The following is a 25,748-nucleotide window of genomic DNA, read 5'->3' on the forward strand; positions in this document are numbered from 1 at the left end:
AATGAAACTGTAGCAGTGATTGCGAGTTCAGCCTCTAGCCAGACAAGCTGTAGGCAAACAGAAAACACTGATTTTCCAAAAGATAATTTTAATAACAACAACAATTTGGATTCATCTGCTGTCCCTACAGATGATATTACCTGTAATGTAGTGCTAAAAGAACATTTGGAACCGAAATGTTCCCTCCAGAAAGCTAATCAAGCGAAAAGCACTTCAGGAAAAGGTACAGGGACAACACAAGGACACAGAGTAAGAGATAAGCAAAAACCACATGGAGAGCAGCAAAAGTCAACAGACTTGGTAGGGGCTAGAGGAAAATCAAAACTTCCTGTAAAGGCCAGCTCAGTAAAAGGAGTCACTTCACAAAATAATCTCCAAAGCAATACAGGGAGTAAAGTGAGAGTGGCTAGTAAGCCTGAGAAAACAAAACAAAATAATTCTTCTCCCTGCCTAGAAGCAAGGTCTAGGATTCCTGTAAAAAATAAACATAGGACTAATCTAGCTAGAAGAACTCCAGCCCTGCCAAAACAAGAGCAGGTAGAGAAAGAAAAACCAAAACAGCTTCCTTCTAAATTACCAGTAAAGGTAAGATCTACCTCTGCCACCATGACAACAATTAAAGTAAGGAAAAATCAGCTTAGGGAGGTATGTAAACATTCTATTGAATATTTTAAGGGAATTAGTGGTGAGACATTAAAACTTGTGGATCGACTATCTGATGAAGAGAAAAAGATGCAGTCAGAGGTCTCTGATGATGAAGAAGACAGTACATCAAGGAACACATCCTTATCAGAAGCTACTCAAGTTTACCAGCCTTCCATTACATCGAAGTCTGCTAGAGACATGAGAACAGAGGCAGCATCTATAAAATCAAAGATTGAAAAGGCCGACAGTGAGAGGAGGAGGAGTAAGAGGACTGGTGAGAATGAAGGCAGTCAGGTTTCTGGAGCTCTCATGGCTCACCTCGTGGAGATCAAGCCTAGTTTGTAAAACTTTCAACTTGTTGATCCTAGTGCATGAACTGTTGTGATTGCCTGTGGAGTGACTTAACTGTAGTTTTCATTCTGTCATTGTCATCTGTATGTGCTGTCTTATACTCTTCTTTCTTCCTTTAAACAAGTCCTGTACTGTAGAAAGCTAGTGAAGCATGCCGGACATTCATGTAACTCAAAAATTGATGTAACTCAGAAATGGAAAGATTTCTTTTGTGACAGCAAATTTGTTCTGTCAAAGTAGAGAAAATAGATCATAATCTGGTCTTGGTGGTTTCCACCAGTAATTGAACAACTTGTGTAACTCTAACAGGTAGATTGTCAGCATGTTTGGTTTCATTACACGACATCATGTAGTTTGACATTTGGCTTTACACAGGTGGAAATATAAAAGCTGTGGAAAAAATTTGCTTTGTAGGTTATTAGGACACACAACCATTCTAGTAAACAATATAAGCACTGGCAACTTAGTCAAATTAAAGCTATTATTTATAGTAAACTTGTCCGGTACTGTGGTCTTCTGTGCAAAACCTTTTTAATCAAGAAATTGTAAATCACAGGTCCACAGAGTCCATGTGAACGGACAGATATAAGGATGGCAATTGTAGCCGATCACCTAGGCCTCAGCTGGACAGGTAAGCTTTTCTGCTTTAATATTGAAATTAGTCTTCACTATTACAGTTTCAGGTAGTCTTTTACCAAAAGCCTCAGCAAGACCGCAACAGGCTCTCCCAAACTCCCAGTGAGCCCAGGCTCCCAAAACATGTAACACATTGCTGGGCAAGGATGCATAATAGGAAATAGCTGTGAAGAATTATCCCATGGTCTTGCAATAAACCAAACTAACTTGTAGGAAAAATAGCGAAAATGGCTCTCCTCTCAAGACATTCACCCAAGGAGTCGAGAGGATGTATCTACTCAGGCTCAGGGCTGCCTCTCTGTGTGGACAGCAGTTTCCCCAAAGCCCTGGAGGTTGCAGGGAGCCCAGCAGTGCCCCAGCAAGTCAGTGCCGTGGGCGGGGTGCCTCCCTGTATGCCCACCATACCTCCTTACGTTGGTGTGCAGAGCTGGCCCTTCGTGGGCTTACAGCTGCAGCAGCCAGTTCTCTCTGGGCGTAGGTGACGACAGCACCGGTGCTGAGCTGCACGGCGAGCTCACAAAGGAGTAATGGTTGCCAGAAAAAAAACATATTTTATAAATTAGCGGTGATGAGGTAGTCTCCATGGAGCTTTTTTCCACCATGTTTAAGTGGCTTAGTGGATATAAATATGATAGTAGCTCACAGAGATGATGGAAATCCAAAATTATGTCTGTCTTAGGAAATTAAAGTATGAGTATATAATGCCATGTTCATCATTATATGTGAAGTTTGTGTCAGGTAGTTTTGTTGACATCTGTGTGATCCAAGAAAGATAATATTTTTAAGCCTGACAGGATGATTGAGGGATTTGCGCTCTGGTGTTTTTGTTGTTGTTTTCTTTTCTTGCTTGCTTTTTTTTTTTTTTTTTGTCTTTATAGAACTGGCAAGAGAACTGAATTTTTCTGTGGATGAAATAAATCAAATCCGAGTAGAAAACCCAAATTCTCTTATTGCTCAAAGCTTCATGTTATTAAAAAAATGGGTTACCAGAGATGGGAAAAATGCTACAAGTAAGTTCAAGTAGTTACTTTTGTTGTTTATAAGTTATAGCCCATTTCATCAAAGACGCCATTAAGAATGTCTTTCGCAAGCCAATGATGGGGGGAAAAAAAGTCCCAGTTACATTTTTACCAGAAGTCGGAAACGTGTCATGTTTATTCAGTATATGTGCAGAAGGAAATAATCTGTTCTCCACATCCATAATTGATGGCACAAGTAATGAACTTAAATTCCAGTAAAGAAAATTTTAGGGAAAACTTTCCAATAATAAGGAATGTGGAACATGGTAATAGTCTCACAGTATTGCTGGTCATAAGAAAAGACTAAACCTTCTGTGGTGGAGACACTGATTCTGTGCTGATTCTGCTGGTTTTATCTTGCATTTCACTTGAATTGCTCAAACTGAAAGAGAGGTTTTGATTTTTGTGTTAGGTCAATGGTGTTCATTACCATTCTCTAATCCACACACCCCTACTCAGTATTTGAGTCTACTTCGATCTCTTTCACCATAAAAGTAATTTCCAGTGTTACTGTGTTCTTGCAACAAGATTATTGCAAATGAGATTTCATGATGTACTGCATGAATAGCCGTACATGCGTTATTACCTACATGGCTACCTATTCTGTTGTTCTTTGAATGGTAAAAGGATTTTTACAATCCTTTTTACACCCCAGTGAAAGGAGATTTTGTTTCAGTAATAAGTAAATATGTTCTTTAAGAACTCTCTGACCTTATTCTTTGTGCCTTTTGTGTTGTCATATACTGGGGGAGGCAGGGGGGAGGGAAGACTCTTAGTAGGTTTATAACTTGAATAAGTAGGCAGCAGAATGACTGCTAAGACAAATGATGGGGTTTGCTGGAACTGAAGGCATTGGGACAGAAACATATGCCAGCAATTTGTAATTAATGCAATGTGAACGTAACTGAGAAAGTTGATTACACAGTTCTGCAACGCTGAACTTTTTTCTGACGTGTCTTGTTTGTTTTTCAGCTGATGCCTTAACTTCGGTATTGACAAAAATTAATCGAATAGATATCGTGACCCTGTTGGAAGGACCAATATTTGATTATGGAAATATTTCAGGCACCAGAAGTTTTGCAGATGAAAATAATGTTTTTCATGATCCCATTGATGGTAATTGAATTCCATGGTCATATTTAGTTCAGTGACATGTCCAATAACACAATAATGTTGTGTAAACTAGAGTTTAAGAAAGGACTACAGAAGTTTTTAAAAAGTTCTACAGAAGTAATCGGTTTTGATGTGAAGGGCTTTTCTTCTCCTAAAGCATGCTCATGGTACGATACATAGGTTGCACATTAATATCTCCAAGATGAAGCCCAGGGTGCCACAAATGTATGCCTGAGTAAGCTTGTTCCCACCAGCCTCAGAGTGAGTTGACAAGACCTGAATGTTTCTCTCCTGCAATAGTTGTGCTTTGAGACTTGCTCATGTATATTTTTAATGTACTTGGTATTGCATGCTTTCCAGGTTACCTGGAAATACACCTATCCTTTGGTTTCCTGTCTAAGTAACAGTAAGAATTCTTCTTCAAAGAATTCAAAAAAAAAAAGAAGAACAAGGAGAAAGAAGTGCTTAGTAATTGCATAGGGTAAATTAATGTGCAATTTACTACCAAGCCTCTTTGAGACAAGTGAATATCGATTACTTTATGATGTTTCACTTGGACCATTTCTACAGTGGCATTACTGCGTGAGAGAATGTCTTTTTCAGTCGTCTAATGGGTAAAATTGTGTAATAATTTTCACATGGAGGCTGTACCAACTGAGAACAGAATTGTGCAGGTTGATTTTGAGCCAGATTAAAAGGATAAATGAAGTTCTCCTTGTAAAACAGAATTGCCATAGGTATTCTTATTATTCATCAGTATGTTGAAGATGCTAAATGTTGTTTTTTCTTTTAAATGTTAGTTAACAGGTACTGGGTTGCTGCATTCTTTATTTTTGTCACATGTATAGCTCCTTAAATAAGTTTTTTTTTCTTTTGTAAATAACGTTTCCTTTTGTTTTTGTAATTTTTTCAAGTATGCGTTTGGCTTTCTCTGTATTTTAGTAGGATTTTTTTTTTTTTTCTTTCAAGCATATTAGATCAGTGTACCTCCATTATTGAGCAGCATTGCTGGTCATTGTATCATTGCATTACAGAAGTAATTTTCTGTTGACATTTTAAGAAAGTTGCTCTTGAAATGTTGCTTGTGCCTTTTAATAGTAGCATCAATGCTTTTTTGAAAAAAATACGCTTCTCTGCAGTTGCTTTCTGTCTCTCCTCTTCTCTGAACCTTCCTCAAGCTTCCTTTCCTCACCAAGACCAGACCACCTTTGCCTTTCTCTCAGCTGATTCAGGAAACAAAAGACCAAGCCCAATTAATGCACCTCCCTTTGCAGGCAGCACAATGTCCAGTTAACCCCACGGCATGTATTTTTTTTCCTTTCGTAGGTTACCCAACCTATCCTTTGCTGGAATGTGAACTTCAGATTTTGTTGTCATTTTAATGTGTATATTCAGTTTAATCATTTTGTATGGTTTTCCCATGTTTTCATCAATTTTTCTTTTCTTTTCTCTCTTTATTTGATCAGTGTATCTGATTGTACCCATGTCACCAAGATCAGCTCACTCTCCAAGATCACCAAGATCTCCTTATTCGCCACAGTCCTCTCACCTGTATAACTTCACTGTACCTGAAATATTCATATAGCTCTCCCTTGTTGTGTTTGTGTTCTCTTACCCCTTTGTTAACTTCCTTTTTTAGTTTTTTATCCTGATGTGTATTTAGATATACTATTCTTTAGTATGCTCATTAGGATCCATTTCTGTTCCTCATTCTTTAACTATTCCATTCTTGTGGCTCTGTGGTTAAATTGGAGATACATCTTAGTAACGTTGTATTGCTGGTATTGTGTATTTTTTAAATAAAAGTACATTAAAAATGTGGACCTCTTTAGAAATAATACCTACTGACAAAAAGTGGCTGTCCTATGTTACGATTTACTTCTCTCTTTAAAATACATACATGTTAAACTTCCAAATTTAAAAAAATAAAAACTGGGAAAGAAAGATTTATACAATATGGCCGCAGAAAATTGTGTTGGATTTAAACGGACAGCCACCCTTGTCCACATTTGATTTATTGCATGCTCATAAGACAACCTGCTATAGCTTGAAAATGTTAAAATGGCTGCGGAAACAGTTGCTGTAATCTATACAGACTATTGACAAAATAGTCAAAAGTACTGGCTTCGCTGTACTATTCGCTGGCAGTACTCATTTTTTGTTCCATCTGTTTAGGACAAAGTAAAGAAATCTATCAGAACTGCATTTGCTCTTATACACTGCACCTCCTCATACGTTTCATATTTTACGTAACTCACGAATCGTTTGATATTTGCTTATTTGTTGCTCCATGCTTCATCCCAGTCAGTCCAAATGTGCTGTCTTCCTTAGGTTATCCCACCATTCAAGTGGAACTGGAAACTCCCACTGGGTTGCGCTTCGTGCCGCCCACCCCTTTCCATCAGGACGATTTCTTTAGCGACACCTCTAGCCTAGAGTCACCCCTTAGAACTCCCAGTAGACTGAGTGATGTGTTAGTGACCTCCCAGGGACATGTAGATGGTACAGCAGCAGCACCACCAGTGGTGACTGAAGAAGACACTTCACTGGACGACAGCAAACTTGATTTCTCAGTGCCTAGAGAAGGAACACCTAAAGAAATTTCCGTAGGCGAGAGCCAGTTGGAGGAAGTGGACCTTAAGGATTTTCCACGGTATCTTGGTAGTTATGGCGGGATATCAAAAGATGCTAAACAAAGGCAGAGTGAAGAGACTAGTAAAACAGGAGTAAGGACTGAACAGCCTGAGAGAGAAAAGTCTGGTACTGATGAGGAGATGACAGAAGAAAAGCTTAAATCTCTGTTTGAGGACATTCATCTGGAAGAAGGAGCTGAGTCTGAGGAGATGACGGAAGAAAGAGTATGGTCAATTCTTAAAGGTGTTCAACAAGCAGAACACGAAATGTCTTCAATTACAGGTTGGCAGACTGACTCATCAAGTGTCACCGAGCCACCGACGTCGGGACGCAGAATAGGTGGTAGCCTGCTAGATCGCTTGGATGATAGGTGAGCATCTTTGTATAAGAGTGTGTGTGTGTAAGCAAGCCTTCCCGTGCTGCTTTTACCTCCAGGAGCAGTGCCGAGGCTGCTGTTCTACTATTCTGTGTATCTATGCATATATATATGTATTTAAAAGAAAAAGTAATAGTTGGCTTGATTTGGCCTCAGATGTATTTGTCTTTAAAAATGTATACTATCAGGTTTCCTTCTTAATATAGGTATTTCAGAAGTAGTTTATATTATGTTTACTGGATAATACTACTATTTGTGTTCTTTATCTTGTGTATTTCTATTTTTAATTAATCTAAGTGATGCGTAGATGTAACTGGAATCGAGGACTATAAAACGTACGTTACCTGAAACCAGGATGCCACATGACTCTTATTTCTCGAGTACCTTTTTAGCATTCATCCTTCTCATTGCATCTCTTTGCGTTCCCTCGGATAGTTGTTACGTTTTCCATAAGCCAATTTTTAAATTGTCACTGTTTTTACACCACTTATTTCAAGTGTGTTATGTCATGCCGATTTACTAGACTTTCAAAGAGATCAGTTACAAGTCATAAGAAAGTAAGAATGGTAATACCAAATCTGTCTAGTCCCATATGTTGCCTCCCAGCAGTGACTCCAGAGGATGCTCAGGGAAGGAGAGTGGACGTATACGCTGTTTTCCTCCAGTACTCTCCCAAGCTCTGCTTGCTTTCAGCATAATGACCTGCTGAGATGGATACTTTCTACATTTTTATCCTTAATGCATTTCTCTTGCATGAGCTTTTCCAGCCTCCCCTTGGACCTGCTTAAGCTTTCAACATTCACAGTATGTGGTGGCATGTTCAGCCTTACTGGTACCCACTGGGTGAAGAGCTCCTGCCTGCCTTTGTTTTGAACATGGCTCTCATGATTACTAATTGAAGGAGCCAGGTCTGCATGAGCTGTAAATCAGCAGAGAATGATTATCTGCAGAGTGATTGTTTGTCTGTCAGAAGTCTACATCCTTTGCAGGTTTGACTCTGGGTGTTTTAAGGTTCCAGGTAGCATTAGATACTCTGCTATTGAATCCAGGGGGAATCTGGCCGTTGATTTCAGCAAACTAATTGTCTTTCAGGACTGTAAAGCACTTGATCTGCTACTGAGGTGATTTCTGTTCTGTTAAGTAGGCATTTATAAATGTGTTAATAAAATAGATCACTTCTAGAAGTAAAAGGGCTTCCTTAAGAAGATAACATACCCATTTCTCACCGGAAGAAATCATTTTGCTATCTTCTATAAGGGTTTTGCCAGCAAATGGCTGTACTATTTTCATGTATACAGTCCCAGTGTTTATCTGAAAGCAAGCAAAAATGCAAGAGAGAAGAAAATTGTGCATCAGAACTGCAGGTTAAACCTGTCTGTAGGTAATCTAAGGGAAAATTTTGGTCAGTTTTCTATCTTGTAGTAACCTTCCTTGCCTTTGGCTTTGTGTTGAAACTCTATGCTGTCTAAGGATTTATTTTCAGATACTAATATTTGTTAAAATGTATGAGTTATCTGGAGTGCAGATATTGCAGGTTGGGGGAAAAGTAACATTCTTTTTTGGTCATTACTGGTAGTTGCAGGGTAACAGACACTTTCACAGGCCCTTGGTTAGAGAGCAGGTTAAAGATTTAGTGTCTCCGGGATTTATCTTTTGATTATACAAGGGAAATGGTAGGTTTTTTGTATTTTTCTTCCTCTTTCCTTTCTGCCTCTTCTCCCCCCCACCCCCCCAGGTGAAAGGGTATTAACATAAAACATTTGGCCTTATTTCCAGTGTTCACCATATTCTTATTGTTTCTGAAAAGATAACCATGATGCAGAAGACAAGGCTATTAAAAAGATGGGTGTTTGCAAGCTGAATGTAAAATTTTACTTTTCACTGTCTGAAATGTATGTGCTCAGAAAGAGGCTCAGTGCTTTGCCCATCGGTGTGTGATTTAAGCACTGAAAGGCTGTCTGTTCTTTTTCTCTTGTAGCTCGGACCAATGTCGGGATTCTGTAACCTCGTATGTCAAAGGAGAAGCAGGGAAGCCAGAAACAAATGGAAGCCTCTCTGAATCCACAGCAGAGACGAAAACTAAATCTTACATCCAGGAATCTTTAAATGATGTGGGAAAACAGAGTGACAAAGAAGCCCTGAAAACAAAGCCCCAAACTTCAGCTGGTACTGATGAGCAAACGTTATCATCAACAGCATATCAGAAATCTTTGGAAGAGACTAGCAAGCCAACAACAGAAGGCAACAAAACATCTGTGCCTGTCAGTGTGAAGAAGATGAGCTGGAGTACTTCTGAGGATGGCAAGCCAAGAACAAGCATCCAAGAGGAGGAGGGAGCAGTAATGTCTGAACAGAAGGTACAGTATGTCCTGTAATTATTAACTGTGTGAGGAGTCCCTATTGCCTGACATAATTTTTTGTAAGACTTGTAATGTTGTTTGTGACAGGGTGGGATTTTTTTAATCCTTCTTTATGCCTTTTCTATTTATTGCTAAATTAAGAAAAATGGAAGTTAGTGGAAATCTGTATTCTGAAGTGTGACTATAATGAGGTGGAGCTGGGGCAGGCAGGGGAGCCAAGCAGGGCTGCATAACCCTCTGCCTGGCTGGCCCTGAGTCCTGGAGGAGGTTAGAGCAGCTTCTGGGGCCGCTGTCCTGCATCCCTGAGGAACAGGCCCCTTTCCTGCCTGACATGCCACCTGTGCAAACAGTGCCAAACAGCTCAGCTGTCTTCCATCTGCTGCCAGTAAGGCGATGCCACTGGTTTCCACTCTTTCTTGTGACATTAAAGTGAGCAAAGAGATACAGGGACTCTTCAGCCCCTATCTTGCTCCTTGTCCCCAACACCACCTGCATTTTTTTACTCTGTTAATTTGCAGAAAAATAAATTTTGGGTAATATTTAATCTCCTCCTTCTGTTTTTTGTTTCATGGCCTCATTCATCCCAAATCCAAAGTGCGTCCAGCCAAGAGGAATCAAAAGATTTCCAAATGTGTAAAGCACTTTTCCAGGTGGTGGTTCTTTCTTAAAATACTGCGGAGGGGCTCCCCTTTGTTTCTACTATGCCCGGCTTGCACATCTGTAACTGTGGAACCTCAGTTATAAGTTGTTTTCTGACAATGAAGATTTTAATAGCTTTCTCAGTGGATTGTATTTATTTCCCAGAAGCTTAAAAGTAAAGTTGATTCAAAGAATGGCTTATAGCCCTTTAGCTGCATGCACCTCACACCCCAGCAGTGGGAGGATTGCCACAGAATAGACCACAGGGCCAGCTGGGAACCAGGCTGAAAAAGGGAATTGCAGAGTCTCTTCTACATTCCTCTCTCTGCTGAGATTGTCTTTTCCCGGGTGTAATACAGGAGGAGGTCATAACTTCTGAAAGTGAGGTATTTCAGTAGGATTGCTTCTACATGATACAGCTTTTTTTTTTTCTTATTGTAGCACAATAAAAATGGTGGCTGTGGTGGGCTGCAGTAAATCATTCAGGTTTAAATTAGTTCATTTTAAAGTATTCTTTCGATTATACAACCAAGAATTCTTTTATTAGATGGTATCATAATTAGTCTCAGCAGTTGTGCAGCATATGATTGTTATTATCTTGTTATTAGTTCATGACACAGTTGAAGCAGCGAAGATCTTTCCTAATGTTCACTAATTACTGGAATACTTAAAAAATGTAAGTAAGAACCTTCTGCAAAGGCAGATGGCAGAGTTCCTTTAGTGTCAGTAGGTTTTGGGGCAGACCTCGAGCTGATATTATTATCAGTTTAAACACAGGGGTAAGCATAGATGCACACTGTAACATTCTGAGGGTGTCCAACAGTGCTGCACTTCCCCCTCTCGATTCCCATCAGTGAGAAGGTAAATTGTCATCCACTTTGTGTTCTCTTTACTTCTGGATATGCCGTCTGCATTGGGAAGAATAAGTGCGTGCTTTTCTTATGCATGCTTTTTGCACTACTTTTGCTTATTAGTAAAGGGTGATAATCTTATCTTACAAATAACAAGTCTTTTTATAGACGTGACCTTTGGATAAACTGGTATCAGAAAATAATGTGACTTCTAAATGTGGGTCTCTCACAAAGCCTGAATGGGTAACAAACTAGTGTTTGTTAGAATGACAACAAGAATTGCTTCTCATATCTTGTCGATATTTCTTCAAGAATATCTTCTAACGTAATTTGAAGCCAATAGTTTAATTACTAACACCGTCAAATTCATGGTGAGACACTTCATGTGCTGTCATGAAAACAGAAAGAGGATTTCAACTGCAGTCTTTCTGCAAAGCGTTCAGTAATGCTCCATAAAGAGAAAAGTATGGAAGAAACAGATTTATTTCTGTGGAAAGAAAGGGGAAGCAAAATAAAAATACTTCCCGAAGTAAGAGATTCTTTTCTATGACCCACTGGGAAAGAGCTAAGGAGCAGTAGTCCTCCACCTGCAGGGTGAGGGCTGCGTCGGTGTTTTGGCACATGGTTTGCAACAAGAGATAAACTCAGACAATTGATATTGGGCTGCTGCCAGGTGATATGGATGAAACAAATTGTTGGCCTCACCCCAAGTCCACAGAAATGTCCAAAAGCTTACAAAAGCAGTGCAGTGACAGTCTAGGCCATATAATTCTCTACAATTGCTCAAGCATCAGATTCCAGTGATCTTTTTAAATGAGAGGAGCACAGCAGTTGCTCTATTATCCCAAAGAAGGTGACGTCCAACGCGTGGTCAAGGGGACTCCCAGTGTCAGAATTCCATCACAAATAAACCACTTGAAGCTGTTCGTTAAAAATAACTCTTCCTCCAAAACCCTCATGCCCTCTGGGAATCTTCTCCTGCTTCTTGTTACTTCTTCAGGATAGGGTTGGATTATAATTTTTTTGTATATATATTTGGCTAGTGTCAGAGGACAGCAGGAGACTTTACAGGCAGATGAATACTGTCGTGCTGCCATAAATGCTTTTTGTTACATAGTCCTTTTTCTCCTCCACCCACCTATGCCTACTCTTTATTTTACACATCTTTTCTGAGCAATGCTTCTTGCTTGGGATGTCTTGGGCCAGATTCAAAAAGAGAAACAGAAATACAGTTAGCAGTCTCCACTGTTCATGACTTTAAAATAAGTTTTGGGCTTTCTTTCAAATGTCTCTATTCAGAAAAAAAGTTGGTTCAGCCAGACATCGTGTGAGAAGGGCCTCTGCCCTGTGTCCGTCACACGAATTAGGTATGAAGCCCTCTGCCAGGCATGTGCACACAGAGCTGCTCAGCCCCAAAGCTGAGGAGCTCCGTGGGTTTCGGAGGGGAAAAGACTGGGGCTGTCAGAGGGCACCAGGACGGAGGAGACGCCTGCATGTGGCTGTGGTACCTCCCAGCAGCAAGCTGAGCCCAGCATCAGGCTGTTGCCCCTCATCCCGAGCTGAGGTCTACCAGTTCCTTTCTTAAGAAATACAGAATGATTGTACTTCACATTACAATTATGCTGCTTAAAAGCAGATAAATACTGAACAGGAAAGCCATTTACATGGAGAAGTTCTTCAAAATGCTTATTTGTAGTTTCCTTTGTGGAGGTACTCTGCTGCATCTTTCTATGCGACTGTTGCCTTTCTTTATGAGGGAATTCACTTCCCATGCCTTGTGAATCCATACAATTTGTTTGAAACATTAATTTTGGAGGAGAAAAAAGCAAGCAATTATGAGAAGGGTTTTTTGTACACAAAATTTTTCACAACTACGTAAGATGTGGAAATTCCAGAGGTCAGATGCATTCCAAATACCATTTTCTAAGACTTAAGAGCTGCTGAGATACTCCATACCTGGTATACTTCCCAAGCTACAGCAAGCCAAGGAGCAAAAAGGCCTCTTCCCACTATATAATTTAAAAGTAAAACTGCGAGTCATTATGTGCATAATAGAGACAGGAAAAACACTGTCCATGATAACCTCTGTTTTCTTCTCCTAGTCCTGATCAGCATGTTCTGTCTTGCAAATGTGCTGTTCAAATGTACTAAAACTGCATTTATTAGGAATGTAGTGACAGTGAGATTGAGAGTGATTCGAGCTCAGATGAAGAGCAGAGAATTACTACAAGAGTTTATCGACGGCGGTTGATTCTGAAGGTATTTTGTGATTTGTGTTCCTGAGGTGACGCTGGCATGGCCATGGGTTTGGGCTGCTGTGTCAGAATGTCAGTTTTGGCATACTGGAGTCCCTCTGGTAGTGTGCTTTCCATTGCCAGTATGTGCTTATAACTGAGTGCTGGGTGGCCTTTCCCTGCTTAACCCAGAGGTTTATGGTTGTCTTCTGCTGGAAAACAACTGTGCTGCACAGCATGTTTTGTCCTTCACTGCCACTGTTTTGCATGGCATCTTAAAGACTACAGCTAGATACATTGGTCCGGTGTAGAGCAAAATGAATTGCAGACAGACATGGGTGACATTTTTTTTTTTGTCCTTTTTTTCTATTTTCTTTCAAAGATTCTAAATTACAGGTTGAAAAATTGCAGGAATGTACGAGCAGGATATAGGAGAGTATGAGCCATGTACTCTGGTTGAAACTTGTGGTCCTAAGTGCTTAATGTGTTGTGGGAAACCTCCTCAAAACAGCAGGTGATCCTGATGTTGAACCTACCGAAGTTAGTAAGAGTCTTTGCATTGCCTTCAGTAGGCTTTATTTAGTATATTTATTTACAGATGGCCTTTATTTACAGCGCAATATACTTTATATACTGATAACAATGGCATAGTCATATAAATAATTGTATTTTTTCTTGTATGGTCATATAGTGTGGCATTATTTGCCCTCAGCATATAGCATAAGAAAATAATTCTGCCTCAGAAACCATTATCCCTCAGTAACTTACAGGATTTATTAGATTCTTATTAGAAAATCTAGTCAAGACATGAAAAAGGCAGCGAGCCACCATAATGCTATTACAGCCCTAGCTGAGTTTGCCTAAGATACAATTGTTACTTTAGGAAAGACCGGTGACACTGTGATTGCACAGCTCTGTATTGCTGTTACCTGCATGCGTTGTGGAGAAGAGTATGCGCACAGGCACTGCACCTTTTGTGTAACATGGATGGCAGACAGGCTGCTCTGCCCAGCTGCTGATCTCTCCGAGACACAGCCACTTTGGGAAAAGGCAGGATGACATTTCTGACTGTCTTCACCCTGAACTTCTTCGGTATACCAGTCGTGCTCCCGTTCGGGGCAGGGCAGGAATTGCAAAAATGAGCTCAGAAGAAGTGAGTATTTTTTCCGATACCTCATCTCTACAGGCGGAACCTGCTGCCTTCCGTGCAGGGCCCTGGGCAGGTCAGGGTATAACCTTCATCAGTAATTCCTGCTGCAGATAAGACATGATGGGTCAGAAATAGGAATGTGGTTTCTGCTTTCAAATGGGGCAGGCGGCCTGTGGGCAATTACAGACCCTCGAATGCTGTAGGAGCATTTCTGGTAAGACATAAAGTATCCGTGTGCTGAAAGTTTTAAAAGCCGCACAGTTGGCCTGTGGCTGAGGTCCCCCACCCAATTTATGTCTGAACTATTCTGGTTTCCACTGGTTTGGAGTCAGGAAACGTCTGAGTAGAAAAGGGAAACTATGTAAAAGGCAGGCTTCACTTTCCGAGTACATCCGCTGTGTTTAGAGAAAGGCCTAGAAAATTGTTCAGAAACGTGGTGGTATAATTTGGGGTTGAACTTTTAGCAGAGCAATGGTAAAGCAGCATATATAGTGGTGTATTCCTCAGCTAGTGCAGATGCAGTTGGGAGGGTGTGCATGGGGAGTGGAGGCGGCTGAACCAGCTCTGTTGGGAATGTGTCTGATCTGAACTGGATAAGAGCTATACCTGTCGCTTGATTAGAAAATACATGTGATACTTCTGTCATTTTTCTGATCATTTATAGCTTCTTTTTTATCCCCCACTCTGCATCTCAAGACAAGCTTAAAACAGAACAAGAAGAATTTTCAAAGCAGCAAGCAATCATCACGCCTTTTGGAGAAAGTTTGATAGTGGAAACAACCATTTCAATAGGTATATTTTGATCATGTAAAGTTCATGAAACGGTGGTATAAAATGGAAGAATCAAGCTTTAACATTGGTAGGGGTCTGGACTTTAATTTCTGCACATTCCTGGGAGCAGACGTTCATTCTGGGTGAAGTGAAATCACTGCGAGGTCATGCAGAAGCTGAGGAACAGCTCTTTGGTCGGGAAAGAGATCTCAGGATACAGTGCTTGGAGGCTCTCAGCCTGCAGAGTAAAAATAACTCCCATGTTTCTGCCACCGGGCTCGGAGCAGCGGTCGGGAGCAACAGGTTCTCACCTGCCCCCGTGCCCGAGTGCCCAGCGAGCGAGTGCTGTGCCTGACCCCGCAGCCCCGGTGCTCGTCTCTGAGGCTCGCGCTGAGCGGGGCTGGCATCGCTTGCATGGAGCAGCAGCGAGAGGGGAGTCAGGCTCTCCTTCTACTCCTGTGTTTCTGACGCTCCTGGATAGCCAAATAGTCGCTAAGGAGCGACGCCGGGTAGGAGGCAGGGACATTTCCCCCTGCTCTCCTGCCGCGCAGGCAGCAAGCCTGCCACACACTGACGGTGAGATGCCCCGGTGCTTTGCTGCAGTCACGCCTGGACCGGGGGAGTACTTATCCTATACTGTCTTATGTTATGGTTACTTAGGAGACAGCTCTGGAAATCTTTGTTGAGTTTGCGTTCTCTAGAATAAAACAATGGTTTGAACATCTGAAAAAAACTGGTTGCAGGCTTCATAAATGAATGGCAGTGCTGTGCCCATGCTGTGAGCCCACTCTGCTGGCTTGTGCCGACAGCGGCAGTGGGCACGAGATGACTGTGCACTTGGAGGCTCCGCTGGGCAGAGCTGCACTCGGGATCTGCGTTGTTTCACTGTAGCATATATTCATTACTGCCTGCGTGTTGCATTAAAAGCAACAGAGGTGCTCACGTAGCCTGCAGGGATAAAGTTTGGTAACACCAAAACCTTGAGGGTAAATTGAGTCCTGTGGAAAAAAGACTTTGCTATGTGCCTCCACAGCTACTCTCAGGGATGAATTGCTTCATTACCTTTGTTCTTCTTTCCCAACTTGTTTTTCCTTTCAGTGCTATTCTGCATTACTGCTAACACTATTATTTCCGTTTAACTGCTACCTTAGTTCTCTGTCCTGGCCCAAATAAGGAGAAAGGCTTTTCTCTCCCCCGGAGGTATTTTCCCAGCAGTCCGAGAGCCGAGTCCTGTCAAGTGTTCAGCACTCTCAAGCACATTCCCATGGGATTTAGCACTTCAGAGGGCTGAGCCCATAAAACCAGACAAGCAAGGACTGATGCCCATTTCCACATGTAATAGGATCGTATTCTAACCTCAAGGTAGTGCAGATGTTTTTGTTTTTGCTTCCTTTCCCCTCTTCTGTTCACATGGCGGATTGATGGGACAGGGCATTGCAAAAGAAATGGGTTTTTATGGTAGCGCAGGAAGGCGAGCAATTAGCACACAAGGGAAAAATAAGAGTGCTGCCACAATGTGCACATTCAGAGCCTGATCCAAAGCTCCCTTTATTCAGTCATGACAGAAATCAGTGTCTAATTTTTCATGCTTTTTCAGAGTTTGTTACATCTTTCATGGGTACAAATTTTTGGCAAAAACTGTTCAGTTAGATTTTTGCCAAAAGGCTTATGGTAGAATTTTATAATGGAAAACAAAATAGATTTCTAGGTGGGGGTTATTCAAATCTGACATTATTTTGTATCTTGTACTTTTGTTATTTCTTGCCAATTTTTATTAAAGATCGATTTGTCCCTTTCCATGTGTTTTCCCCATGAACCCCCCCATTACTGATTGCGGAGGGTTTGATTCAGCCTGCATGGGAGAAGTGGCACAGGAGCCTGAGCAGCAGTCAGTCAAAACTAGAACCAGCAGCTTTCAGGGTCTTATTATTCAGAGGAAACTTATTTATGGAAAGTGAAAATATGGCTATGCTGTAGGTGAGAAGAATTAAGAAGCCTGTGCCCCATGTGAGGTTTCCTTTTGTGTACTCAGCTGGGCGCAGCCTCTCTGCTGCAGTTCCTCCCAGGCTGGGAGAGCTGCAGAATTGCTCTGCTCTCTACATGCCCTCACCCTGTCTCGCCCCAGGAGGGACTGCCAGGTCAGAGCTTCTGGCCTCAGTGAGATAACACCGAGGTAAATTATAACAGCACTTGTAGTCTGTGTTTTAAAGTCTGTTCATCATGTTGTCCTCCATGCAACAAGCAACAGACCCAGCTCCCAGTGTTGGACCGTCCTCTGCCCCATTTGCAGCACTGTGTCCTCTCAGGTCTCCTTGGCTTGCCTGTTGGTTTGTTGTGGTCCCCACCATGGCTTTAGCAACACATCTACAAACAAGCAAGTACAGACTCGGCACAGGCGCTGGCAGAGAGTCGTGGCGTCTGATTAACAAGGTCTCCCTGAGTAGGCAGAACTCACTAATGAAAATGACCTTAATGAAAGATGTTTGTTTCTACTGCCACAGAGGCTTGAGACCCCAAGGAGACTGAGGCGCAGCTGCTGTTTATGTGTTAGAAGAATGTGATCTCAAGACTGAAAGGATTATGTCTTGATGGTGGCTTAGGCCAGTAAGGGAAGAGGTCTGAGCGCTCTGTACAGCTCCTGTTCCCATTGCAGCATTGCCCCTGGTCTTTGGCAAAATGAAACATTTAGGATCTTTCCATCTTGTTTATTCCTGTCTGCTTTTAAATTCCTTTTTATCCGTCTGGATAAGAGACATCCAGCTGCACCTTTTTTCTCCACTCTTACAACAACGCTAGATGTATAGGAGGAATAAAAGGGACTATTATCCCTCTAGTAACAAAACAAACATGAAAGAAAACCAGAGCTCTGACAAATATGCAGTGAACTTTGGCACAATATGCAGTACCAACTGTATAACTCCATTTATCTGGAGGTCCCTGGGAACACCCGTAATCTGCAAATAACTGTTAAGAAAATCAGTGGAGCTGGCGGAATACTTTGAGGAAGCTGCTTTTTGCTTCTTCTGCCCTGGAGAGCAGCAGAGAGAGGATACCAGCTGCTTTTGGCAGGACTACACTCCAGCGAGCAGGGTGACATTAAAGCACTCTGCTTTGCAAAGCTTCCTGGCATGTTCTGGGGCTGAGGCTTGCAGACTGCAGCCTTTGTATGGCTTAGTCCCAGGGATATAACCGAGCTTCCAGTAATCGCGGTATTAAGTTTTCTCCCTGCCTTTCTAAAGCTCTTGGTATTGTGACAGTGATTTCGCCTGGTCAAGGGTAAAATGAAGCCCACAGAAGCATGATACAGCAGAAAGAATTTTATTCTTTAGCTGTGACGCAGATGCACCAGCTTTGTGTTTAAAAACAGCTTTTGTTGACAAGGTCATCTAATGTGCTGTTCTAACCTAAAGCTGGTTTGAGATCTGACAAGTGAAACTGCCAGTGGGTAAGGGTTCTTTTTCCTAGCAAACATCCGTCTTTATAGCTGCATAGGATTAGACACGTCAGTAAATCAGATCTACCTCCTGCCAATTGTGAGCCCTCCTGCAATTTGTTCAACTACCCACCAGCAAGAGAATTGTGAAAGCTGGATTTCATGCGTGCTGACTGCAGAGTATTTACAGCTTTTATCCTTAAACTGTGCTTAAAGGAGCATGTAGCTAATTAAAAAACAAGATTCACCATACCTTTAAAACTGCATTTTCTTCCAAGAGCCGACTTTCAGTGCATCAGTACATTTTTCATTTTAAAGCTGAACACAGTAATTCTCTGTAACATGTTTTAAGGAACAACCTTTAAGGAGCCTTTAAGGAGCCAAAGGACCGGTATACACAAGAAGTATTGGCATGCCAGGTAGTCTGGTGACCTTGCCACTGGCCATGTTGTTTTATTTTGTTTTTTTATGATTTTTATTGTGGTGGCTTTGGAGGTCCTATTCATGAGAGGGGACTTCTCCATCCCTCTGTGCGCTATGGGGTGGGAGGGACGTCTGGGCCAGGGTTCTGTGCCGGAGCCTGTTGGGGGAGTCTGTGAGCCCATGGTGGGAGGCCAGGAAAGAAACGGTGCTGCTATTTTCCCGTCTGCTGTGCTTCTGATTAACGTATTAAGTCTGAGGATCAGAACGCCGATATTCTCAGAACGCTCAGAACCAGTATTTCCCCCCATTTCATTGTGGCTAGGAAACCCTGCAGGTTTCGGTTCCCAAAACCTCTACGCAGTCCCGGCCCCCCTGCCGCAGCAGCAGGCCCTGTGCCGTTCTCGTTTCTGCCGCCTCGCTCGTGAGAGAGGAAGGAGCAGGCTGCCATGGTTGGGGCCCTGCTCACCGGGGAGCAGCCTCTTGCTTCCCTCCTCCTGCGTGTAGCCTGACGCCGCTGCTTGGGCAGGTGTATAATTTCCCCTCCCGTGACCCCTCAGCGGAGTCCTGGTGAACGAATTGTATGGGCCCAGCCCAGGCTCTGGCTGAAGGCTTCAGCAGCCGTTTGTTCTGTCGTGCTTCTTGTAGGGATGCCACCGTTGGCAGGCCCGGGGACCTCGGCTAAGTCCCTTCAGCCCCAGGTGCACCTCAGACACACGACCTCCACCTTGCGTCCCTGCGCAGGGACGTCTGCCTGGCTGGGGAGCCTGCCCTTCCCTCGGTGATGCTTCCTGAAGCATCCAAGCTCCGCAAGTTTTACCGTTGATATATAGCCTGTGACAGCATGGGGAAAAAGACACGTAAAATGTCCAAAAGCGTTTAATTACTTAACGATCAAGTGGTGATTCGGGTACAGCTTTCAAGAAGAAATAAGCAAAAATTCTGCAATCCTGAATAATGCCAAATGCTGACCGGGGGCTTGGTTAGCGGCGGAGCTGCGCGCTGCTCTTCAGTACTCCCCGCTGGCTCCTGCCGGCCCAGTCCCTCTGAGGCGAGGAGGATGGAAAAGCTTGGCTACAGAAAAGATGGCAAATGGCTTGTAAACAAAAGGAGAGGTTTATTTGCTTTAGAGCTTGGAAATAGCATACAGACCTAATGGTATCATGTGCGTATTGAAAAAGGGGAACCATTTGTAGGGAAAATTATTTTAACAAACCCCATGGCATCGCTATATTTTTTTATTAGAGAGCAGTGCTAGGAGCTTATGTAGACAACTATGTAGCTTATAGACTGCAGCAAATAGGAATTATATTTGCCCTGTGCTGCTTAGTACATGGAAGCATTTAGAAAGCTTGATATTGAGCTGTAATAATCTCATTTCAAATACTATTTTGTTGTTAATATTGATGTAACGTGTTTATACGATCTGCTTCCTCTCTCTAGTTGCCATTTTTTTCATAGTGGCTTGAGGGTGAGCGGAAAAGAAACGTTTTAAGGATTTTTTGTTGTGTTTGTTTAAAGGGTTATTCATTTACATGTGGGAATTCTTCACATGCAGGCCAACCACATTATGATTATATTTGTTTTATTTGTTTGAAATAAATAAGCACAGACGATGGATATTTTTGAAGTGTCAAATGCAGTGCTTGCTTCAGCACACAGGTTTGGAAACATGACTTTATGAGGTAAAATTGTCAAGTTTTTCTGGAAGATAAGTTCATTACTGCCAGCTAGCCTTAGACTCTAAAGTAATGTCATTTACTTATAATTTCGACACTAATACTTGTGGTGATATTAAGTCACTAGCATAGCTGTTAGGAAACTGCTTTTACATTTATTTACGCTGGTCCTATAACTTGCTGGTGCTACAAGAAGCCATGGCTGGAGCGCTGCCGATCTCAGTAAGTTGCGCACCAGGCTGCCGAGGCTCCTCGGCGGGTTAGCAGGCATTGCTGTGCCAGGAAAAGCGTCACGTAAGATACCTTCCTCCATTTTGTAAATGCTGAGAAGTCTTGTCTTTTGTGCGTGTGTTTAAGATCTTGTGTGTAACAAGCTATAGGCAGAGCTGTCTTTTTAAATCCCAAATTTCCCCCACCTTATTTTGGTGTTAGACCGTTTTCTGTGTGTGCTGGGCACCGAGAAGCTGTGAAAAGCTAATGGATGTCTGATTAGAGATTATACTGTCATGAATTTGTGCCTCCATGTCATAGGAGTCAGACTTGACCGCAAGATGATTTGTTACACAGAGAGCTTCATGTCACGAATTAGTTAATAAGAGCAATGTGCTAGAAGCTCACTGCAGGCTTTAAGGACACATTCTGTAGAATAAATGCACAGGTATTGGCATGCTAAATGAGCAAGGCTTTCATATTATTTGTGTGACATAAAGCAAACTGTTACATAAAGTTGAAGCTAGCATGTGCTTGTTGCTTGGAGTGGTGTGGAAATACGTGTGGGTTTGGCAGAATATAGGCTGTATTGCTAATCTTATAACACGTTCTTTAGGGTGAGGAAGCAAAAAACATTCCTGGTGAATCTGTAACAGAGGAACAGTTTACCGACGAAGAAGGCAACGTCATCACGAGAAAAGTAATCATGAATTACATCACTGCTCTGAGTCTTTGCATTCAAGTAACTTCTTTTAACATACTTTCTCCCTTTAGAACCCAGGAAAAAAAAAATCAATACTTTTCATGTATTGCTTCCCACAGATCACCCGGAAGGTAGTAAGACGCATTGTTATCCCCCATGAGAGGAAAGTTGGTGAAATGGTAATGGAACGGGGACTGCCAGGAGATAACAGTAGACGCAAAGGGTTGTGTTGACTGCTAGAAAGCGCTGCTAAAGGGCTGGAGGTTTGCATTTAACAAGAAGCCTTGGCAAAGTGTGGTGCTTGCCGTTATTGACAAGTTGTGTGTTTGGGTAGCGGGGCAGGGGCTGTGTCAAGGGGGCCCGGCTGAATTCTGGCACCACAAAGGCATTAAGGTCTGTTTTTGTATAACAGGCAGTGGGCTTAAACCGTAGATTTGGGGCCTGTTTTGTGCCATCAAGATGAGCTGTGTCTGTCTGTGGGTTTGGTCAAGCCCTTGCAGAATTGGTGCCTCACACCCGTAGGTGTAGTGTGTTGCTTTTTCACCAGCCTGAAGGAATGAGCTGCAGCCTGGTCCCCACCAGCCTCTCGCTCACCTGCCGGACACCCCTGTGCTAGTGACCGAGGGTTTGCAGGATTCAGGGGAACATGAACATACCCAGGCAATGGTATCCTCTACAAGCAAGCACCGAGAGGGGATTTTGTCCCTGGCAATTAAAATGGGAAGCCCTTCTGCATGACCGGACCATGCTTCAGAACCCCCAAAAAGGAGGGAGGGCAGCAGAAAGGGCAGGCCTGTCGTGATCCCGCACGCCCCAGCCCCTCTTGCAGGGGGTCCCAGGAGCATGGGCAGGCACGGGCAAGCTGTGCCTCCAGGCGTCCTCTGTCTCACCGAGGCCTCAGGGGAGCGGGCACCACCTCTGGAGCCAGGCGGCCTCAGGGGAGCTCATGCCTTGTTCCTCAGCGCGTGGCCTGGCAGGGCTGCGCTCTGGTAAAGTTGTCATTGGCGCTAATGGAATTTTTCTCTGAGTTAAAACAGATTCAGAAACAAAGAAAGATAACAAATATTCTTTATCTGCTGATAATAAAAAAAGAAAAAAGAAAGGGGGGAGGCTAGACAACACAGAAATGGGGGAGTTGAAACAAACATATTTCCATCTCCTCTTTCATAGTCCTTTATCAGGGAAAAAATAAATCCTGCCCAGCAAAGGGGAAACATTTTCAATTTGCTGCACCAGATTAGATTAGTCGGAAACAACAAATAGTTACAAATACATCAATGCAGATCACCTGGGGGCGAATTCTGCTGATAACCACACATAAACAGATGCCTTTCTCTGATGTGAATGAGGCTTGTGATTAATGGAGTATTTATTTTTAGATTATCATTGAGCTACTTTTAATAACTAAAGATGAACTTTGTTTTGGAGTTTGCTGCTTTAAAGACACTGAAACCTGCACTGCTTGTCACTGTCATTGGTTTTACTTCTGCACTGCTTTGGTAGTGGTTTTTGCTGGCTTTCTTCCTCCTCCCTTTATCCTGTTACTAACCCGCTCACTTTAAAGCACAGACATTGTGAAACATCATAACAGCAGCCATGGCCTCTGCTGTTGGAAGCATCCACCAGTCCTGGCAGGGCCGGGAGGCCCGTTGGGAAAGATGATTTTCTGTGATGGTGGCGCTGAATCCCGCTGCAGTCGATGGCAGGGGCTCTGCTGAGGGCTGCCAGCCAGGCACTGCGGCCCAGGGGTTGTGCTGAAATTGTAGACCTGTGTTTTCACTTGAAGATGATATTTCAGGCCTGTGCTTTTGCAGCTCAGCAGAGTGGATAAGTAGATTGTGTGTATCTTTGAGATGAAGTGTTAATGTGATTTAACTGCTTTTTACTTATCCTGTTACAGCAAAATGTGGAGCCTGTTTTGGAAGCAGGTTTATCATTACAAACGCTCCCTGCAGACTATGTTAATGCTTATACTTTTCCTTTAAAGCAGGGAGAAGCTTATAAGGTTAAGACAAAGAAAGAAGTCAGACACACGGAGAAGAAAAGTTACTCATGAAAGCTGAAAGCCGACGGCTGAACGGTCAGTGTGATCAATTTTCTTCTGTTGCTAAAGCCTTTTGCCAGCACAGCGCTGCGCAGCACAGGTGCTAGCGCCTGGGCTGTGCAGTGGCTGGCCTTCTGCTACCTTGACATTGCTTTCAGGCTGCAAAGGTGAATAGATGGCCCGTGATCCTGTAAGGAGAAAATGACCTTGAGTTTGTGTGTAGAAACTGAGCTTTACTTCTTGGAACATGAAGTAAAGCAATACTGAGGCGTGCGTAAGATTTTGGGGAGTTTTACAAAGTGTAGTGTCTTTAGTCCACGGCACTTTGTGCTCCTAAAAGTCAACTTAAACACAAGTAGTGAAGGAGCTGCACACAAGTAAATCTACTGGGAGTGAAAGGTTTCCTCCACCGTCAGGCATGTGATCTGAGGGCAGTTATGCAAGTCAAAGTCCTTGTAAGAGCCAGTGAAGTGTCTCCGTATTTGCCAACAAATAATCCTTACCAAGTGTTTCTTGTGAATTTTACTGATCCAGACTTAATGATTGTAACAAAGCAGCAGCTGACAGTAAAAGGGCTTCCCAAACTAAAACCAAATGCACAGACTGAGATACCCTTGCCGTGGCTCCGTAACAGCATGCCAGAGCACCATGAAGCCGGAGGCTGCTTTGTCTCAATCACATATCTATATTCACACAGCAAAGTGCCTGTAAACACCAGAGGAGCCAGTCTGTGTCTATTGATGCTGCTCCATCAGTCCTGGCTTCAAGTGTGCATGGTTACCATGTTCATGTCGTTTTTTCTACTCAGAGCTTTTCTTAGCTGTGGTAGGTTTTAGGAACTGGGCAGAGGAAATGTTTATGAAGTGCAAGTCTGTGTTATGCTCTTCCCATACATCTGGTATGGGGTTGACTGTAGGATTTAAGAACAGGAATAACAGGACCTGGAAAACATACCAGATAGTGATGTGGAGGTAAAGGAGAGGAGCAGAGTCTCTCCTGAGTCACTACCCCCTTCCAGCTGTTGTAGTGTAAGGTAGCCCCTAAAGCCACAGGGCCGTACGAGCTTTCTATGCGTGTGAGTAGTGCCATTTGAGAGCAGCAGCACTTGGTGTGTGGGATCTTGCTGAGGGCTCTACAGGATGAAGCCCTCGGGAGCGAGCACTGTGAGGCAACAGGTGTGCTTTCAGCATCTGGTAAGCACCAACTGCGTCCACCTAGTGTGACTGCTGAATTCCTGCTTTTATTGAGAACCCTCCCACATGTGCTAATGGAATAATACCGCTTCACGTGGCTTGCTGCTCAACGTACTCATAAAATATTTAACGTTTTGAAAAGGGAGGTGATTCTTTTGGCATGTCTTTCTCCATCACAGAGCTCAAGGATGCGGGAAGAAAGCAAGCCAAAAGGATGGCGCTGCTTGTATGAAATTGTGTCCCAAGCTGCCTCCTGTGCTTCTCCACTGTCAATCTGCAGGGGAAAACCAGTGGAAATTTGTGGTTTCAAAGGCACTGGAGGCAAGATGGCACACTGAACCCCGCAAGCAGTGCAGATAAAGAGCCTGCCAGCATACAGGCGTGATGCAACACACATTGGGGATAAGGGAGAAGAGTTTCGTTTTAAAATAAAATGGCATTAATAAGGCAGTCCTTGCCTAACTTATGAAACATACTCTGACCTTCAGAAAGCCAGAGCCTGAGTTCCTCACAACCAGATTTGCTCCCATGGCTGCTGATTTCCAGTAGGCAACTCTTCTGTGCTAGAGCCCCCAACGAACTCAGAGTCTTCCTTAGATAATAAGCCTTTACTCGGGTTGAAACTTTGTCCTGTAAGATGAATCTCTGTGGTCCAAACTTTGATATGATAAATGTGACCAAATGTGCATTATGTAATCGTGAGCCCCGTCAAGAGTCTCTTGGGAACATTTTATTTGGATACAGAAGGGAATTCCGATAGAAAACCAGTTTGTTTCTTGATCACAAAAGACAAAAAATCCTGTTCGGGAGGCAGAGGTGTTGATTTTTCTTTGAACGTTTGAAAAAAATAACAATGTTAACTAGATTTTGCTGTAAAAATGTCTTTGGCACCATTGCAAATAAACCTGTTTTGAAGTACAGGTTGAAAGGAAAAGCCAGGAAGTTTTGCATGCAGTTCTGCAGGATGGCTCTGTGCGAGCCAGCGTGACTGCTATAGTGTGAATAGGTGGCTTTTAGCAGCGGGATAGATTTATGACAGCCTTAGATGTGGGCAAGGACAGATTGTTTTAGCAGTGAAGGCGAGCGCGAGCATTCCCGGGGAATGCGTGTGAACCTGTGACCCGATCAGTAAACAGACATGTCCATGCCAGCCTGAAGCCGCTGGCGCTGTGCAAGCCATGCTCCCAAAGAGGCTTCCCTGCGCCCAGGTGCTGGCTGGGGAGCCCGCAGGTCTTCCAGATCCCCTTTGCCGGTGTGTCTGTATTTCTGCTTCCCGCCTCCTTGCTG

The 25,748-nt window shown here is 43.0% G+C and overlaps 1 protein-coding gene across 1 annotated transcript in view; it reads left to right on the forward strand.

Moving 5' to 3' along the window:
• ANK3 (ankyrin 3, node of Ranvier (ankyrin G)) overlaps window positions 1-25,748 on the forward strand; it is a gene marked incomplete at its 5' end in the record, with an annotated part of 74,083 nt that overhangs the window by 46,241 nt on the left and 2,094 nt on the right. The window contains 9 exons of the mRNA XM_010296964.1: window positions 1,553-1,627; window positions 2,511-2,642; window positions 3,624-3,767; window positions 6,096-6,768; window positions 8,753-9,131; window positions 12,791-12,883; window positions 21,138-21,221; window positions 21,344-21,403; window positions 23,212-23,304. Coding sequence (XP_010295266.1) covers window positions 1,553-1,627; window positions 2,511-2,642; window positions 3,624-3,767; window positions 6,096-6,768; window positions 8,753-9,131; window positions 12,791-12,883; window positions 21,138-21,221; window positions 21,344-21,403; window positions 23,212-23,280 — 1,709 coding nt within the window. The remainder of the gene's footprint in view (window positions 1-1,552; window positions 1,628-2,510; window positions 2,643-3,623; window positions 3,768-6,095; window positions 6,769-8,752; window positions 9,132-12,790; window positions 12,884-21,137; window positions 21,222-21,343; window positions 21,404-23,211; window positions 23,305-25,748) is intronic.

Source organism: Phaethon lepturus, unplaced genomic scaffold (assembly GCF_000687285.1).
Source record: "Phaethon lepturus isolate BGI_N335 unplaced genomic scaffold, ASM68728v1 scaffold38691, whole genome shotgun sequence".
Taxonomy (NCBI): domain Eukaryota; kingdom Metazoa; phylum Chordata; class Aves; order Phaethontiformes; family Phaethontidae; genus Phaethon; species Phaethon lepturus.